This window comes from Watersipora subatra, chromosome 9, assembly GCF_963576615.1.
Source record: "Watersipora subatra chromosome 9, tzWatSuba1.1, whole genome shotgun sequence".
NCBI lineage: Eukaryota > Metazoa > Bryozoa > Gymnolaemata > Cheilostomatida > Watersiporidae > Watersipora > Watersipora subatra.
In genome coordinates this window covers 35,980,356-35,997,459 of record NC_088716.1, presented here as the reverse complement: position 1 = coordinate 35,997,459, position 17,104 = coordinate 35,980,356, and the positions used below count along the sequence as shown (strand labels likewise).

At 37.6% G+C, this 17,104-nt stretch overlaps 1 protein-coding gene across 1 annotated transcript; it reads right to left on the bottom strand.

The window, feature by feature from the left end:
• Positions 1–1,065: 1,065 nt before the first annotated feature.
• LOC137405008 (zinc finger MYM-type protein 6-like) lies at positions 1,066–4,992 on the bottom strand. The gene is made up of 5 exons (XM_068091234.1): positions 4,803–4,992; positions 3,306–3,423; positions 2,873–3,022; positions 2,060–2,255; positions 1,066–1,476 (listed from the first exon to the last, which is right to left on the bottom strand). Exons 1-5 carry the CDS (start codon positions 4,990–4,992, stop codon positions 1,066–1,068), a joined length of 1,065 nt encoding a protein of 354 aa, XP_067947335.1.
• Between the last annotated feature and the right edge of the window lie 12,112 nt (positions 4,993–17,104).

Sequence of the window (17,104 nt, the reverse complement as noted above, 5' to 3'; positions counted from 1 at the left end):
ATAAGACCTTTTCATGATCAACCCTCGTTATATACCTTACAAAGTATTGAAGGCAGAAAACTTATGAGAGAACAACTTCAAGTCATACCTCACGGTACAGAAGTTCTCGACATTGAACTAGAGTAATTTTATATTATGAAGTTGTTTCCATATAACGCTCGGTAGTCAATTGTTTTGCAACTTTTTTATTGCAAAGGTACTCTCCGCCATTTCTGAACCCAACATCGCGGGGCTTTCTGGTTTAAAATCAGTGAGCCTATTAACCACTTTTGTCAACACTTATTGAGATCCTACTACTCTCACCGCCATTAAAACTCCATTAAATAAAACATTAACACCATCTTTCAACGTATCATTCGCTGCCATTTATTATACTATATAATCTCACATTATTCTCTGTTTTGCGGTTGAGACTGGAGGATGTGAGACTTGGGGTTGTAGAGGTTGTGAGACTTGGGGTCGTGGTGTTATCACTTTAAAACTTTGCCATTGTGTATACGCTATGCCAGCTACAATTACTTCTGGTAGAATATACATTTTGTATGTTGGCTCATCCTCACTGGGTTTGGACGCGAGACCTTTAAGCTCATCACTAGGTTCTGTTTTATTTTTGAGTTTCACACGATTCGGATTCTTCCTTTCCATTTAATGATGCTTTATTTTGCAACTTTTGATAGTCTTTAGGAGTAGCCGTATTCAAAGCCAATGTAAGAGGCGCTAAACATACTCCCAATTTAAAGTACAACGGAGTGAATGCTTCTTTAATGGCTATATTTGGAAATGCATCTTCGTTTAGAGCAGGGGTTCCCAACCTTTTTTGGCCTAGGTAGCCCTTGGGAGTCATATGGCAAAAAATGTACCCCTTTGGAAAACACAGTTCAATCAAGGGTATTATTGGTTTAACTTCATTAATATGACATGTGTGCATTATTAAAATGTGTCACTCAGACAGGTAAAGAAATGTGGCATTGTATGAAGTTGCTATTTATTAAAATAATGATAAATATGCAGTACAACTTTTATACATCGCAGTGTTTTGTTACTTTCCTATTTCTTTTGGCCAGTTTAATGGGAAGGCTGTGGCTTCTTTGCATCAGTGATCTGTTTGATGTTCAATTCAGTAACAGATAATGAAACTCTGAGGTCATCATCAACATTTAGTCGTGAGTGATATTTGCTTTTCTTGTACAAAAGTGAGGAAAACCCTTGCTCACACTTATAACTACTAGGAAATATGAGCAACACTTTTAAAGCTACCTCTGAAAGCTTTGGGTAGGATGTTATCAATGAGCACCAGAACTTGCTAAGAACACTATCTTCAAATCTATCATGTGCACCAGAGTCATTGACAAGGTCAGTCAACTCTTCTTGCATGTCACTATCAATATCAGCTACAGTTAACTTGAATGGGTTTTCAGCCAACTTCAAATCTGTGTCATTTAAGTCAGGGAAATATTGTTGAAACTCGTAAGCCAGCTAGAAGAGGTGGTCTGCAACCAGATCTTTCGTGAATGAAATTGAATCATGTGAAGGCAATACTTCTGACAAGCTATCAAACATATCAAATGAGCCAGCATTGACTTTTTCTCTCCATATCTCTAGCTTCATGATAAATGCTCTAAGCTTGTCTGTAAAATCGATTATAGTGGTAGAGTTTCCTTGAAAAGATGTGTTGACAGTGTTTAATCTTGAGAAAATATCTCTCAGATATGCAGCTTTCCATATCCGTTCTGAAGTACTTAATTTTTCAATGAATCTTGCAGCTTTTTCAGAAGTCTGTGTAGCAAAATAAGCTGCAATCTCATCAATCAGTCCCACAAATCGATTCAGGACATTACTTTTAGAAAGCCATCTCACTTCTGTGAAGTAGAGGAAGTTTTCATGGTCTGCATCGCAATCTTGACATAATTGATGAAACAAAATTGTGTTTAATATAATTTACCATTGAAACTACATCTGAGAGCACAGAGTTCCAATTTGATGGATGAGTCCTTGCTGCCAATGCTTACCTGTGGATCATACAATGGAAGTATTTTGTTGAGCCAATGGCTTGCAATACTTTTGCGCGGAACCGAGACCTGCAACCCATCATTGCTGGTGCTCCATCTGTGGTGTAAGCACATGCATTTGCCCAGGAAATCCCTCCATGCTGAAGAAAACGGGACACAACATCGAAGACATCCTCTCCTCTTGTTCTCTGCTGTAGCAAGTGATTGAATAGGAACTCATGTTTAAAGTTTTCACCATGAACATATCTTGCAAATACCAGGAGCTGTGAACAGCTTGACACATCAGTAGATTCATCAAGCTGAATGGAAAACTGGCCGTATGACATAGCTTTTATCTGTGCCAGAACCGTATTTTTATATCAACAGCCATGTCGCTGATTTTCCTGTAAACAGTGTTGTTTGATAGTGACAATCAATTTAGTTTGGCTTCAGCACTATCTCCATTAATACAACGAGCTATATCCTCACAACAGAGTAATATTAATCTCTTCCCAATTGTACGTATGTGGCTTCTTTTTTTGCCACCCTGAGCGCCACTAGATGGTAAACATATGTGGTGGATGGCGTCCTCTTACGTTTGGCCAAGCCAAAGCTAAGCCAAGTCAGAGCAGTGCCGAGTCAAGATCGAGCCGGGCCGAGCCGTGCCGGGTCCAGCCAAGCAGAACGGAGGCGGAGCTTACTAGCTATATAAGCTCGAACATTTGTGTAGAAGGGCAAAGCTGTTCTGGGCCTGTTCATTGCTTGTTACTTGATCATTCTTGTACAACTTATGAACTAAGCAGAAATATATGTATAAACTCATGCACCGAGTCTTGTACTAGTGAAGAAAAAGTGAAGGTTGCACAAAACCTTTACACATGTACCGCTGTCTTGTGTTCCTAAGCAAAATGGCCTGACTCGTCCAAGCGGGCCTTTTGGTGCTTTGTTCGTGCCTCTGAAATTTTGCAATATCCTTTTTGGCTTTGTCAGCGTGTCTTGTTTCTAGATGGCGTTTAAGAAAGCTTGGCTTCATACTAGATTCAGAAAGGACCTTCAGACACTAAACACACTGTGGAAATTGCTTCCCTTGTCTTTCAATCACTGTGAAACCATATTTAATGTACTCGGTGTGATACGAACGTTTTTTTGCTGGCATTGTGTTGTATAGTCAAATCTAAAAATTGAAAATGAATCTAAAAATTTATTTGCTAATCTTCAATTTTAATACAAAAATTGCTGGTAAATATTGTGAGTTGGGTTCAACCGAATGTAACAACATTACCACTAGTAAAAGGCCAGAGCTGTTAGTAAACTCACCGATCACCAGGAGCCTTAAAAGTAAACTGCCAGCCTAGCACGTGTGGGGTGTAACTTGATACGCAGCTGGAAATTATGTCATGACACAAAGCTCTACCCGCAGAGCCGGCTTTGTCCACTTACAATCATAATGAGAATTGTACCATTCATGCTTAAGTTTGCCTGAATGGCAAACTTAATTGGTTTTAAAATGATACCAATAATCGCTCTATAATAGTGGTTTCAGCAAAGTTATTAATAATTAAAGTCAAACTAACCAAAAATTTGTTAGGTTTATAACTTGTATTGTACCCCCCAAATTTTTAAAATGTACCCCCAGGGGTACTTGTATCCCAGGTTGGAAACCCCTGGTTTAGAGAGTCTTCCAGACTCATTTTATCCGTTATTGGAAGTACGTTTGAAACAAAAGTTGTATACTGAGTGATGTACGTTGTTTGTTAAAATCTTTTTCGGCGCTACAATCATCAATAATAATTAAAGACTTTTTGCCACTGAGATCTCCGCCCCTCAAATGTCTTTTGATCAAGTTTTCTAGATTTTGGAATAGACTATCGTCAGTGATGACCCTGCATCTGCTCAACCCAGGATGGCGATTAGAGTCATAAGTTTTGCTGTCTCTAAAGGTGGGACAGATGATGAATATGTAATCTAAACTGGATAAATAATATCCTTTTACAATGTTAAGAACGTGATACGTTTTGCCAGAATTTGTTCTACCACATATTACTGCATTGTGAGGATGTTTTGGTAGTAGTTGATTCATTTATTAAATTTGCGAACTTAATAAATTTAATGATCAATTTGACTTAGTTGATTGTTGACGAATGTTATTCTTTTGTCACTAACCAAAAACACAAAGGCTTTGCAATCAGCGGTCGTAATCTTTTTGCTAATCTTTAGCATGATATAATCTTTAATTTCACGGCCGACTCCGCTAGATCGTTTGTCATCGATAGTTCTTAGGTCTCTGACTAAACAATATTTGTCATCGTAAGAGGACTCTTGGTTTATTTGACTCTCAACACGACTGTCAGTGATCTTAAAATACATCTTTGGCAACCTGATACAAATAAGGAGCGAGATAATCGGAAGTAAACAGCTGATTAGTCACGCTGTAGATATCTACTTTGGTGTTTTTTATATTCGGATACTGTTAATCGACGCTAGGGGTGTTATCGGCTTTAAAAAAACACGAGTATCGCTCTCAGACTCTCAAACGTAGCAACTACATTAATCTCAAAGTCTGATTCTTCTTTTGCGACATCTTTAGTCGTATGCGCTTTATAGTCGTCTATAATATGCTACTGGTTTATATATTTTTGCGTGGTTCTCGCGGCTATACTAGATTTGAGAATTTAGTCGTATTCTAAGCAGATGATTTAAGCTTGTATTTTCCACTAGCAAGCTTGAGGTGAAACTCTATATCATTATAAATAGCTTGCGGAGTAAAAGCCGCATCAGTCAAGAAAGATCCGAGATGAAGCGCGTATCTCTCACCATGAATTGATCCGAGAGTATCAGCGGCAGCCCCGGTAATACTATGTCTCTTCTTTTTACTGGCTACCAATTGGATACCATTAATAGCCAACTCTTTGCTGTACTCGTTTTTAGGATACCAAAACTTGCGATATAGAGCCAAACGATTATATTTACTAGTGTCCGTAATAGTGGTTCCATTTATGATCATTTTATAGTTTTCTGTTATAGCTGATGTGAGATGGTCAGAGAAGCTAGTTTCGCCTTCACCATCATCGAGTTTAAAATTATAAGTCAGGCTTAATGATAAATGACAGTGTTCTACATTATTTTTGACATTTTAACAACCAGCTCATCACCAAGATAGATCACCGATGGATTATGGTTTACTCTCGCGTGCACTTTATGCTTTTTTATGCCTTGTCTATTTCTCGTAGACACTTTGTGGTTCAATTCTCCTTCATACATTTATCTATATATATATATATTTTTCAAAGTATGTCATCTGTCTTCTGGCATTGTATGTATATCTGTATGCATTCTAGCTTTAGATCGTAAAACCGTGGAATAAAGAATCCGTACCGAAGAAGATTTGATCTCAGACTCATCCGCTCGCAAGCCTGGCGTCGTACTATTTAGGCCATAAAGATTGATTTTTTCACCAGCTGATATATGTCGCCATATGGGAGCAAATACCTAACGGCTTTGCGTACGGGGCAGTGTAGTGTCGTAGCATAACGTCACGAAAAGCTGTTGGCTCTCATTATTAACCGTAATCAAATCTTCCATTGGCAATGTACCAGGCTAATAGCAAGTAAGACAGGCAACTCTCATAGTTCCCATTGTTTAAAGCTGATTTTTATTACCCGGGCGACGCCGGGTAACACAGCTAGTTATATAATAAATATGGAAGTAGAAGGCAGAAATTTCGAAAAGGAAGACATACCCAAAACGTATGTCGCGCAAGGGACGTTTAATAACCCGGTATTCGAACTGCCTGCAAACTTGGTCAACGATCCGGAAAATAATGCCAATTCTATTTTAAAACAAGCCGGATTGCCAGAAATAGACACCATTATTTAAGCAAAATCTAATGGTGGAGTGAGTCAAGAATATAAACGCTTGCTCTTGAATATAATCATCAATGAAAAACCAAAAACAGAGGAAGACTTAAATCAAGCCATACAGCGAGATGTTTCCGATGCGAGATTACAACAGGATCGTATCCAGAAAGAGATGCCATCTCCTTTTAGATACGATCCTGCCAAAGATATGCCTGAAAATCAAAGACTAGATTTAACGGTAGAAGATTATCATAAATCATAAAGATTCTATCGTGTACCGTCTGAGGTTAATTACGAAAAATAGAAGATGGAAGATGGTTATCTAAAATACTTGAGCAGTGATGGTTTGTTAAACCAAACACGTCTAAACTTACGACTCAAGACAAACGTGGTTTAGGATTGTTTACACCGGTAACTAGTCAACCAGAAAGCCTTAAAATGGCCATTCTAGAAATAGACTTGCTACAACAACTGCCTCCAATCATGAAAACGAATGTCGATGATTTTACAACGAGTTTAGACGATCAATCTAATACCATAGCAAACCTCCGCAAATCAGGAATTTTTGGAGCGTAAGATATGAGGATTAGATCGAGCGGCGCAAACTCTCTGTGAAAACATTGCGGTTCAGACATCAAAACTCCTAACGGTAGAGCTGAATTGAATGATTGAAGCGGAAAAACAAAAACTCAAACAAGATCCCACAAACGCTGACGCTCAAGCTACGATCAAAAGATTAGAAGGAGAAAAAATGGCAATTTTATATAGTTTAAACGCCCTACGAGATCAGGCAAATGGTCAAATCATATTCATCAAAGAAACTATTAACAAGCCGAAAGATGATACACTAACGGTTCGGGAAAAGATTAAACTATTGTTCCCCGAGCAAGGACTAACCGTTGGCGCGTTACTATCAGCTATAGGTTTATTGATTGGATTAATAGTTAAACCTGGAGGCAGTTCTGGTAGTGGTGGAGATAGTGGTGGTGGAGGTAAGGGTGGTAGAGATAGTGGTGGTGGAGGTAAGGTTGGTGAAGATAGTGGTGGTAGAGGTAAGGGTGGTGGTGGAAGTAAGGGTGGTGGAGATAGTGGTGGTGGAGATAGTGGTGGTGGAGGTAAGGGTGGTGGAGATAGTGGTGGTGGAGGTAAGGGTGGTGGAGATAGTGGGGGTGGAGGTAAGGGTGGTGGTGGAGGTAAGGGTGGTGGAGATAGTGGTGGTGTAGATAGTAGTGGTGGAGGTAAGGGTGGTGGAGATGACAATGTAGTAAAAGATAACTTTAAAAAACTGGCAACTTTCTTAAAGGGGTTGGTGGGAAAAGCGGCAGCAGTGTTACCCGGTATAATAGGGTCATTAGTATCAACTTTACTACAACGTGGAGTGGAGGTAGTCTCATTCTTTGCTGAACACCTTTAGGCTCTGGAGATGAGTATAGGATTAATAACTTATCAAACGTATATTAACCAGTTAAATATGTAAAAAAGTTTTTAACATATTATTTAAATGCAGCAATCGCGTCAGCAACACTAGCCGCTATTCAGACTCCAACAAACACAGTTTCATATTATTGCTGTTCATCGCTAGCTGTATAGTCTAATGTCGGCTCCCATAAATTCAGATGCAGAAGTTCTGTAGGTTTTTGTCCGTATAACTTTTGATATAGATCAAAAATCAAGTTAACCGAATATATCTCATTGGTAGCCTCTTGCTTTCTAGATAATTGGGTATTTAACCAATCCTGATTTCTAGCTCTTTTGATGTTGTAATCAGCTTGTTTTTTATTTATTGAGTTTTTCTATAGCGGCGTTGTGTCCTTTTGCTTTTTCTTGGGCATCATTAGTATCAATCTGGGAAAATAAGTAGTTGCCACTCGTAAATGCGAGAGCATTTATAATCACCCTACCTATCATCATAACTACGATTGTCATTTATATTATTGAATAAAATATAATAAGTGTAGGCAAATCTGAACTCTCCACATAGCAAGGTGTTGGCAAATAGGTTGGCAATAGGGTACTTTTTACCAGTTGTCGGAGTGGAATTCAAGTGTGGGTACTAAAATGGTTTTGGTAACTCAAGACCCGTTTGACTACAAGAGGGTAGTGCCCGACCGTAGTAAGTCATTCACATCGCCCGGAACAGTGCGATTAAACGAATCCTTTTCTACTTGGAGTTGTGTTCTTTCTTTACTGTTTTGTGAAATGCACTTGTATGACTTCATCGTGTAACTGCAGGGTAAAAATGATATTACTAGTTGTTAGTGTACACACAGTAGCTTACATACCTCACAAAGACTGCTAGTTGAGCTTCATCCATTGTATCAGTAGATTCATCAATAGCGATTGAAAAGTAATCTGCCTGGTCTATATGGGTTAGCAAAGTCATACTGAGATAATCATTAATGCTTTCAATTCTATCAGTACCAGATTTCCTAGAAAGTTGTATTGCCTTATCTAGAAAAAGTCTTTCCTTAGCCTCAACCATGCATTATTTTACAATCTCAGCATGAGAATAGGAAAGCATTGCTTTTGCTAGAATCTTTGACACTCGTAGAGAAGCTTCTGCAATACGTTTATCAGCAGCTGTGAAAAAGCTAGCATATTTCTGAAGAAGCTAGTGATTTTTGAAGTTTATCTAGCTTTTGATGTCTAGCTACAGATCTCAGTGTAAATGTAGTAGTAAACTCTCTGTGCTTCGTCCCAGGATGTCGTTTGATGGTTCGTCTTTTTGTTCCTGGTCAGATCGTTTCCTGGCACAGTAGACATTGTGGTTTGCCATGCCTAAAGATGAACGTATATTTCAGGGTGCACTCATCTTGGAAGTCTCTTGCAGATTTGTTTTTATTTCGTTTACTTTGTGAGGCTCCTATTGCAACTATGGAAATGGTTCGTTTTGTTGCACAATGCATGTAGTTTTGTACAGTATATTATAAGGATATTTTTATATACGTCAAAAGAATTTGAATTTTCACAGAGTTGAAAGAGCCGCAACAAAATTTGCAAAGAGCCGCATGCGGCTCTAGAGCCGCACTGCCCAGCCCTGATGTAGGTGGTGCCTCCTATGTTGTCCTACAGTGAGAGCTATTAAGAAGACAACTCCATAAGGATGAGTGGTGCTTTGATACTATTCAAACAGAGCCAGTTTAATAATAAAACAAAATGATGTCGTTGCACTATAAAAAGAATTCATAGCATAATAGTGGTTGCAGGTTACGGTAGTGTATTGGAAACAGCTGTCTATTGTAAGCTATTATTCATACAATTAAGAGTTGCCTTTTTGTTCTTACTAAAGTTAAAAGAAAGTGGACAACTCTTTGTGTTACAAAATCGGATTTTATCAATGTTTGTGATTTTGTTAGAAACTTGACTGAGAGTACAAACACTGCCAATATTGCACTTGCAGTGAGAAAAGGGCACTAGATTACTGCCGTTTTTACGAGGAGCACTTTTGAGGAGAGAGAGGGGGGCCCTCTCAACTTTTAGATGCCTGGCAGAACCACTAGCTAGGCTATTAAATTTCAACCAAGCCATAGGTGATAAACAGCTGTTCCCATCATAAATGTTAGCCGTGTCAGGTCGATATACCTTGACCTGTTTCTTAGTGCAGGCCGATATACCTTGACCTGTTTCCTAGTGCAGGCCGATATACCTTGACCTGTTTCCTATTGCAGCAACGTAATGTTGCCATTTTCATTGTTTTGTTTAACTTCCAGAATCTGGGTGTTTCCATCAGTATAATAGACCAAACTGCCTCTTAAACAAAAGAGAATTATGTGTACAGCCCAGCCTCGATTACGATGACCCTGTTGTACATATTGTTTGCCTTACGATGTGAAACACGATGTTTTTTGCCCTTGCCATGCAACATTTTTTCGCCATCAACAAAATTTTTTCACAAAGTTCAAATTTGGCAGTCAGTGTACAATACGCGTCAGAATAATGAAATTACCGATATGCTATTCACCAAAATACCTCCCACAACGCATGAAAAAGATACGATGCTCGCTCTCTCTCAGCTCAGAGTTATTTCCTATAAGTTATAGTGAGAGCGAAACCGGAAATAGGTTGGTGATAAAATTTTAGCTAGTGATAAAGTTGAAGTTTTGTAAAAATCCTACTAAAACTTAGCTTTAAGTATGTGTTTAGTAAGCTAAATTCACTTAAGTTAAAGTCAACATTTATGTTATACGTCTGTCTCGAAGGTAAGAACTTCCTACGATATGTACTGCACATAATACATTGTAATGTTACATTTTATTGCAGATAATAACCATTAAATACACTAAAGTCACTTTAGGTAACTATAGTTTTTTAAAGTTATCATATTATTTTGTTAATAATTTTTAATATGTACATACGTATAAAGAATTTTGATGATTTTTTTCAGGGGGTGTTTGCATTAGATAATTACTATGGGTTTTTATACCCCTCTATACGAAATTTTTGCTTCACAATGACAACACAGGAACAAATTAAAATCGATTGACGAGGGTCCTCTGTATTTTTTTTTTGTTTCACACCGAGCAAGCAGCCCATGAGTAGTACAACCATTCTGATACGTGTCAGGTGACCAGACAGGCCACGGACGTCAGATGTCACACTCCAGAATGCTCAGCAATTTGGCCCTGAATAGTTAAAGTAACCCGCTATTCTCCTGCAGGTAGCAGAAACAGCTGCTAGTCCATCGATAATATGTTCAAAAGTAGTAGAGAGAAGCCAGAACCCAGTTGTGAGTTTCAGAGCTGCAGCCTTTGGATTAGGTTTATTTATCGGTTCTGCTCGATAGTAAATAACTCTACACACATTTGTGAAGGATTTTGTCTGCCTTCGATATTTGTGGGCGTTATCTTAAAGGTTGACTTGCAACAAAATCCACATTACAGTTGTTTTGTATCAAAAGATTCACCATGTTTTACACTGCTGTGTTGTAGGTGCAAAATATGTGGAAATGTGATTACAAGCTCTTAAAAGCTCAAAAGCTAATAGCTAATCGCAGCCATCACGAAAAAGCAGTAGTTTGGAATCTCTTTATTTTGATGTGCTCAAACATTGTGGTTATTGTTTTGACACGTGATGTTATCATGTGAAATTAAAGGCCAATAAAAGGCTCAATATAAAACGTCTCATAGCACTAGTTTATGACAAACACTGCGGGTTCTACTGGAAAGCCCGTATAAATATAGATGCTCGCTACTTTACAGTTTCGTTTCAGCTTGGTCTAAGCATCTAGTCGTAATCTGATCATGGGATCCATACTTCCTGTCAAATAGCGCGAACAATTTCTGCAGCATTTTTTGACTATCACAGGTGCCTAACAGGGCTTGTCATGTTCACCAGAAGATGATATGCATTCCTTCGAGCTAAGGTTGAAAAATTAAACAAATTTTTATGGTAGGTTTTGGGAAATTCGTTCTCAAAGTGACATCATTACAATGATGATGAAATAGACGCGTAAGGACAATAGACATGGTTTTATTGAATGCGTGAAGTATATTTGTGAAAATATTTCGACGAATGAGGTTGCATGAGAGTGTTAACAGAAGCCATTGTGTTCATCTACATCCCATTTGAGCCGTTTTGGAAAGGGAATTCCAATCTACGGCGGTCTCGTGTGGCTGCGATTAACTGTTCGTTTTTAGGCTTTTAAGAGTTTGTAATTACATTTCCACATATTTTGCACCTACAACACAGCAGAGTGTTGTAAGACATGGTGAATCTCTTGATAGCAAATAACTGTAATGTGAATTTTGTTGCAAGTCAACCTTAAACAAATTTATTATTATTAGACTATGATGAACAATTTAAAGACAATAGTTACAAGTAAAAGGATGAATTTTACCTGCTTGTCAACTGGGTAGTTTAGATATAGATATAGTTAACAGCTAGTTCCTATAATACAGAGATATTATTTCTACATTATTCACTTTGTGTAGACTGAATTATTTATAGATGGTAACTAGCGTAGAGATAATCTACTCAAGATAATCTTACAAGAAGAAGGTTAAGACAAACAAACTCTCCTCCTATCTGTTCGCTAACTCTGATACCAGATTTGTAGTGCCAGAGGCAATCGGACGACAAGACAACTTCACAATATGCCAGTGATAAACTAGACTATAGTGCATGACTAGCGACTGCTTGGGATAAACGGACAACTTATTAGCCACCTCCTTGTTGTGCTCGGTATGACCTAGTAAAACAAAGCCCATTAGAAAGCATAAAATATTAAACTTTCACACGCACATTCAGTAATATCTTCTTCTATCTTTTATCTGCTTAATGTATATATATTTCTCAAAGTATGTGTACCTGTGTGTCATTCCAGCTATAGCTATAGCACACGCTGATTATTTTTCCAATGCAGCTGCGGGTTACGATGCCCTGTTAAGAAATATTTTTCGTAAGGTTCAATTAATATATTTGGGGTCAAGGCCAACTCTTCTCATTTGGACAATTATATTGTCTTCGTGGGAAGAACCTCAACATTATCTATTCGTTTGGTCAGACAAAGACAGTACGATATCTCATTTTTACATTTGTACCTGTATCAAAAGGTAACAGTATCATCGTATTCAAAGTTTTGATGGATAGTTTCTGCTGCAACAGTAACCTTTTTTATACACACATACTTTTATGCAAGAATTGTTATTATTAATTCTACATATTCAGGATTTTTGTTTAGTTTTCTCAGTTCGTATTAATTGTACCATTACCGTATACTTATTGTATCATTACCATATCATCTTTTATTGTGTTCGTAGCAAAACTGACTTAATTTAGCTATTACTTGCTAATTATTTCACTTTTACATTTAAACCTTTTTATAGTCACCTTTTTTTTTAATTTGTTTGACCTGCACGAAACATTTTCTTCATGATATGAAGTTTAAAAATTGTTTGACAAAGTTTGAAAACCTTTACAGTTGTTTTTATTTTCTCTCTTTATTTATGTCAATTACACAAAACACCTTTCTAAGGATGTGTAATTTGAAAGTTAGAATGGCAAATGTTGTTATAAATAAATTTTCTATAAATTTTTATAAATGTTTGTTATAAGTAAATTTGTTACAAATAAATTTTCTGTCCAAAGACTTTTTTATTACCCGGGCAATGCCGGGTTGTACAGCTAGTTATGTTATATATCTGAATACTGTTACCCTAGAACAAGTCGGATAAAGTTGTTCAATTATATATAGTATATTTAGATTGTTTCTACCAGCATGGATATTCAGAAGACATAATGTAAACCAGTCAAACCAATAGAGCTGAAGCAAACATGTAAATTAGTAGCATTAAATAAAGAAAATTTTCTAATCAAAAACCAAACTTGTTGTGGCCCTCTAAAGCTCTGAGTCTCTATTAAATATGTTTCAAAAACTGGAACCAATGAAGGGGTCAGCTAAGAGGCAGCAAACCAATCAATGATAGACCACCTTTATGGTGAGGTATTCTGGATCAACAAGAAGCTTCTTTCTTGCGACACCCAATTTAATTGTCAGGCAAATAGCTGACTGCGGCTGGTCAAACGCTCAAATTAGTACATTTTACTCATGATAAAATGTAGCTAAAAGGTCAGCGATGAATGATGCTGTGCTCCATAGCCTACCGTGAGAAATAGTAAAAATATCACCTAAAATTCGTTGCAGTTTTCAGGAGCAGAGAAGCCTTTTCATGTCAGACTGGTGAGTAGGAAAGTTTCTTGACCACTTCTGGAGTGAGTCAGCTCCCTGTCTCACTCTTAAACAAGGGCCGCACTAGTGGGTGGATGTATATGAGAAAAACATAATGGTGTGCACCATTACTCTTTAGTTTATGAGGTAGTATTATTGATGACACTGTTGCTTTCTTGTTCACAGCCAGGATTGAAAGACCACAAAAATAAATAATACAAACAATACAAATAATGTCGCTAAATTTTTGCGATTGAAAACAAGTTTAAGCAGGCTGACCGGCAGCGACAAAACTCAAGGTCAGCTGAAGGGCACCTACTGCTCCTTCATCTTTGTTCTTAATAATTTTGCATGTAACACGGCCTCTTCCGTTATTGTCAGTCACTCTACTCTGTGTCTCCCCGCTGTCAGCCGAAGGCCAGGCATACTTTTACAACAACCAGTCAATAGGCTAGAGCCACTAGATCAATAAGTTAGAGTTGTCTCCCTACGTTTGCAGCAACGAGGTGATGATGAAAGCATTAGTTAAAGTTCCCTGTCACACCCCATTGGTCATAGTTCTCTGTCACACCCCATTATGTTTGTCATGCGCAGCTAAGCTCTGCATTGTGCGTGGGCATTGTTATCAGAATTCGGTTCATTGCCTAAAGCACAAGTGTCAAACTGTGTGGGCCACATCCGGCCCACCTTGTAATCAGAGAAGGCTCTCAAGATCATTTTACATCGACATGGAGCGATGATGACATAATACTGCACAGAACTACAGATCTCATAATGCAACGCTTCAGCTGCCTTGCTGTGAACTTCTAGGGTCAATTTAACCTGAAGTTTGTTTCAGAAAGATATTCCTGTCTGTTTTTATCCATATTTATGTTTCAAAAACACTTCGTTTTAATGTGTTCAATAAATGTTTATTCTGTTCGGTCTGCGACCTAGATTGTGTTTTGAATTTTGGCCCATTGTACAATTGAGTTTGACATCCCTGGCCTCAAGCACCGTGAACATTTGCGCCAAAATTGTCAGATTTGCATTTCATTAGTCAGGTATGATCAGCGTTGTGATCATATGGGTTGTAACCATATTATATCATCAATGGGGTGCGACTATCATGAAAAAATTATAACGGCACATTGATAAGTACTCACTGCTGCCCAGACGTAAAATACATTATAGTTGCAGCAAGTATCTATAGATATCTGTGTAGTTGCATTAACAGTGTGGTAGCATTAGTAAGCATGTCACAGCCATGCAGTGTACAGTATAATATGTACTTTTACTACTGAACAGTACGTAGTATACATGCAGTACAAGTATTTTGTAATGCGCAGTAAGCAGTATTGATTTAGTGGTGGTATTACCTACTGCACATATTATAGCGCTGGATGGTATAGTAAGCAGTAAGCAGTATAGTACAACAATTATTATGCTATGAGAGGATTGCTAGTGCACATTTCGAAGTGCTGGTCACAGTAGGAGTTTTTGCATTAGTCTGTATAAACATGTTCTGCACATTTTCTTAAAAACTCATCACAGAATCAAGTATTGAGTTGACTTAGACTACTAACCACACCGCAATTGCAAGATGTGAAGGTTGCTCAAATTTGTGTGTGATTGGGCAAGCAAATTTATAACAATGGGTATGCTGTATATGGTTGAACTAAGACTTTATTACAGTTTTAATATGTAATGTTAGTGAGAATGTAATACAAATACTCGAGTTTCATCAGAATAGTGATAATGCGTGACTGACTCCCTATTCCAAAATGATAAGGGGAGTTGAGTGCAAGTACATGAGCTTGCTAGACATAACATCTGACACATTTGTACAATATAGTACAGATGCTTGGAGAGTCAGCCCTGTCAGTGGATACATAGTATCAACTTCTCACTAATGTGCAGTTGCAGTATACATGCTGTTTCAAGTTTTGAAGAATGTGCTTTTGCAATACGTATGAATTGAAGTAAATGCGCAGGAGATAAAAGCGGGCAATCTGCAGTAGGACTGCAGATTCAGTAATTGTCCACTACGCATTGAAAAGTTGTACTGCATAGTAAAATCACTGAATACTGTACTGCGATGACGCAGTGCAGTTCGAATGTATTACAATTCTGAGCCATCAAAAAAACTGTCCAACATTTGAATAGTTGTATTAATAATCCAATTTCTAATTTGAAATTAAACGGTGGGTCATGGTATGGTATGTCATGGTATGGTATATCATGGTATGGTATGTCATGGTATGGTATGTCATGGTATGGTATGTCATGGTATGGTATGTCATGGTATGGTATGTCATGGTATGGTATGTCATGGTATGGTATGTCATGGTATGGTATATCATGGTATGGTATGTCATGGTATGGTATGTCATGGTATGGTATGTCATGGTATGGTATGTCATGGTATGGTATGTCATGGTATGGTATATCATGGTATGGTATGGTATGTCATGGTATGGTATGTCATGGTATGGTATGTCATGGTATGGTATGTCATGGTATGGTATGTCATGGTATGGTATGTCATGGTATGGTATGTCATGGTATGGTATGTCATGGTATGGTATGTCATGGTATGGTATGTCATGGTATGGTATGTCATGGTATGGTATGTCATGGTATGGTATGTCATGATATGGTATGTCATGGTATGTCATGGTATGGTATGGTATGTCATGGTATGGTATGTCATGGTATGGTATGTCATGGTATGGTATGTCATGGTATGGTATGTCATAGTATGATATGTCATGGTATGGTATGGTATGGTATGGTATGGTATGGTATGGTATGGTATGGTATGGTATGGTATGGTATGGTATGGTATGGTATGTCATGGTATGGTATGGTATGTCATGGTATAATGTGTCATGTGCACAATTTGGTGATTTCTATCAGTGATAATTTAAAGTATTCAAGATTACAGCTCGAAAACTTTCGCTATATTTAACTAATTTTTTGATTTCATCATTCGTCAACTCTTTGAATAAGGTATGTTCATAAACAAAATATTTATGAACATACCTTATTGATCATTTAAGAAACTACCTCCAATCAATCTCGATGCTTTGTGGCTTCTAAAATAATGTTAAGACTAAAATAAATACATTTATGATGAGCAAAAGTCTAATCTTATCGTTTGTGGTGGATTCAATCGATAGTACAATGGCTTTTGAATTGCCCTTATTCCTATAAACCAACTACATAGCGGTCTGTGTAGGTCAACCCCTTTGGTTAACGTTTCGGGTTAGCGTTTTCTCATAGGCTTCATCTCCTACAGAAGGAAAGTTGGCAGCTACAAGACTTCAAATGATCTAGTTATTACTAAAATGGAACAAAATTGATGTTTTTATAAAATAACACATTTTAAATATAATTATATTTAAATAAATTCTGTGCTATGACTACTGATATATTGTTACTGATAGATTAATATAATTGCATTAACTACAGCAGTCACCTTGGTGAGGATAAAGCTAACGAAAGAAGCTTGAGCTAATGAAAGAAAGCCTGGGGCCTAGGATTTGTGTAAACCAGATTTGGGTATTGATGTTATATAATAAAACATTGCTTTTTTATTAGAGTTGCTGACG

What these genes read in the sequence shown, in the direction of transcription:
- LOC137405008 (XM_068091234.1), bottom strand. Translation starts at nt 4,992, where the DNA reads ATGATCATAAATGGAACCACTATTACGGACACTAGTAAATATAATCGT. An exon ending in TACTCTCGGATCAATTCATG is followed by an intron (nt 3,424 to 4,802) that starts GTGAGAGATACG and finishes TATGATTGTAAG; the next exon opens with TGGACAAAGCCGGCTCTGCG. An exon ending in GGTCTCGGTTCCGCGCAAAA is followed by an intron (nt 1,477 to 2,059) that starts GTATTGCAAGCC and finishes CACCTCTTCTAG; the next exon opens with CTGGCTTACGAGTTTCAACA.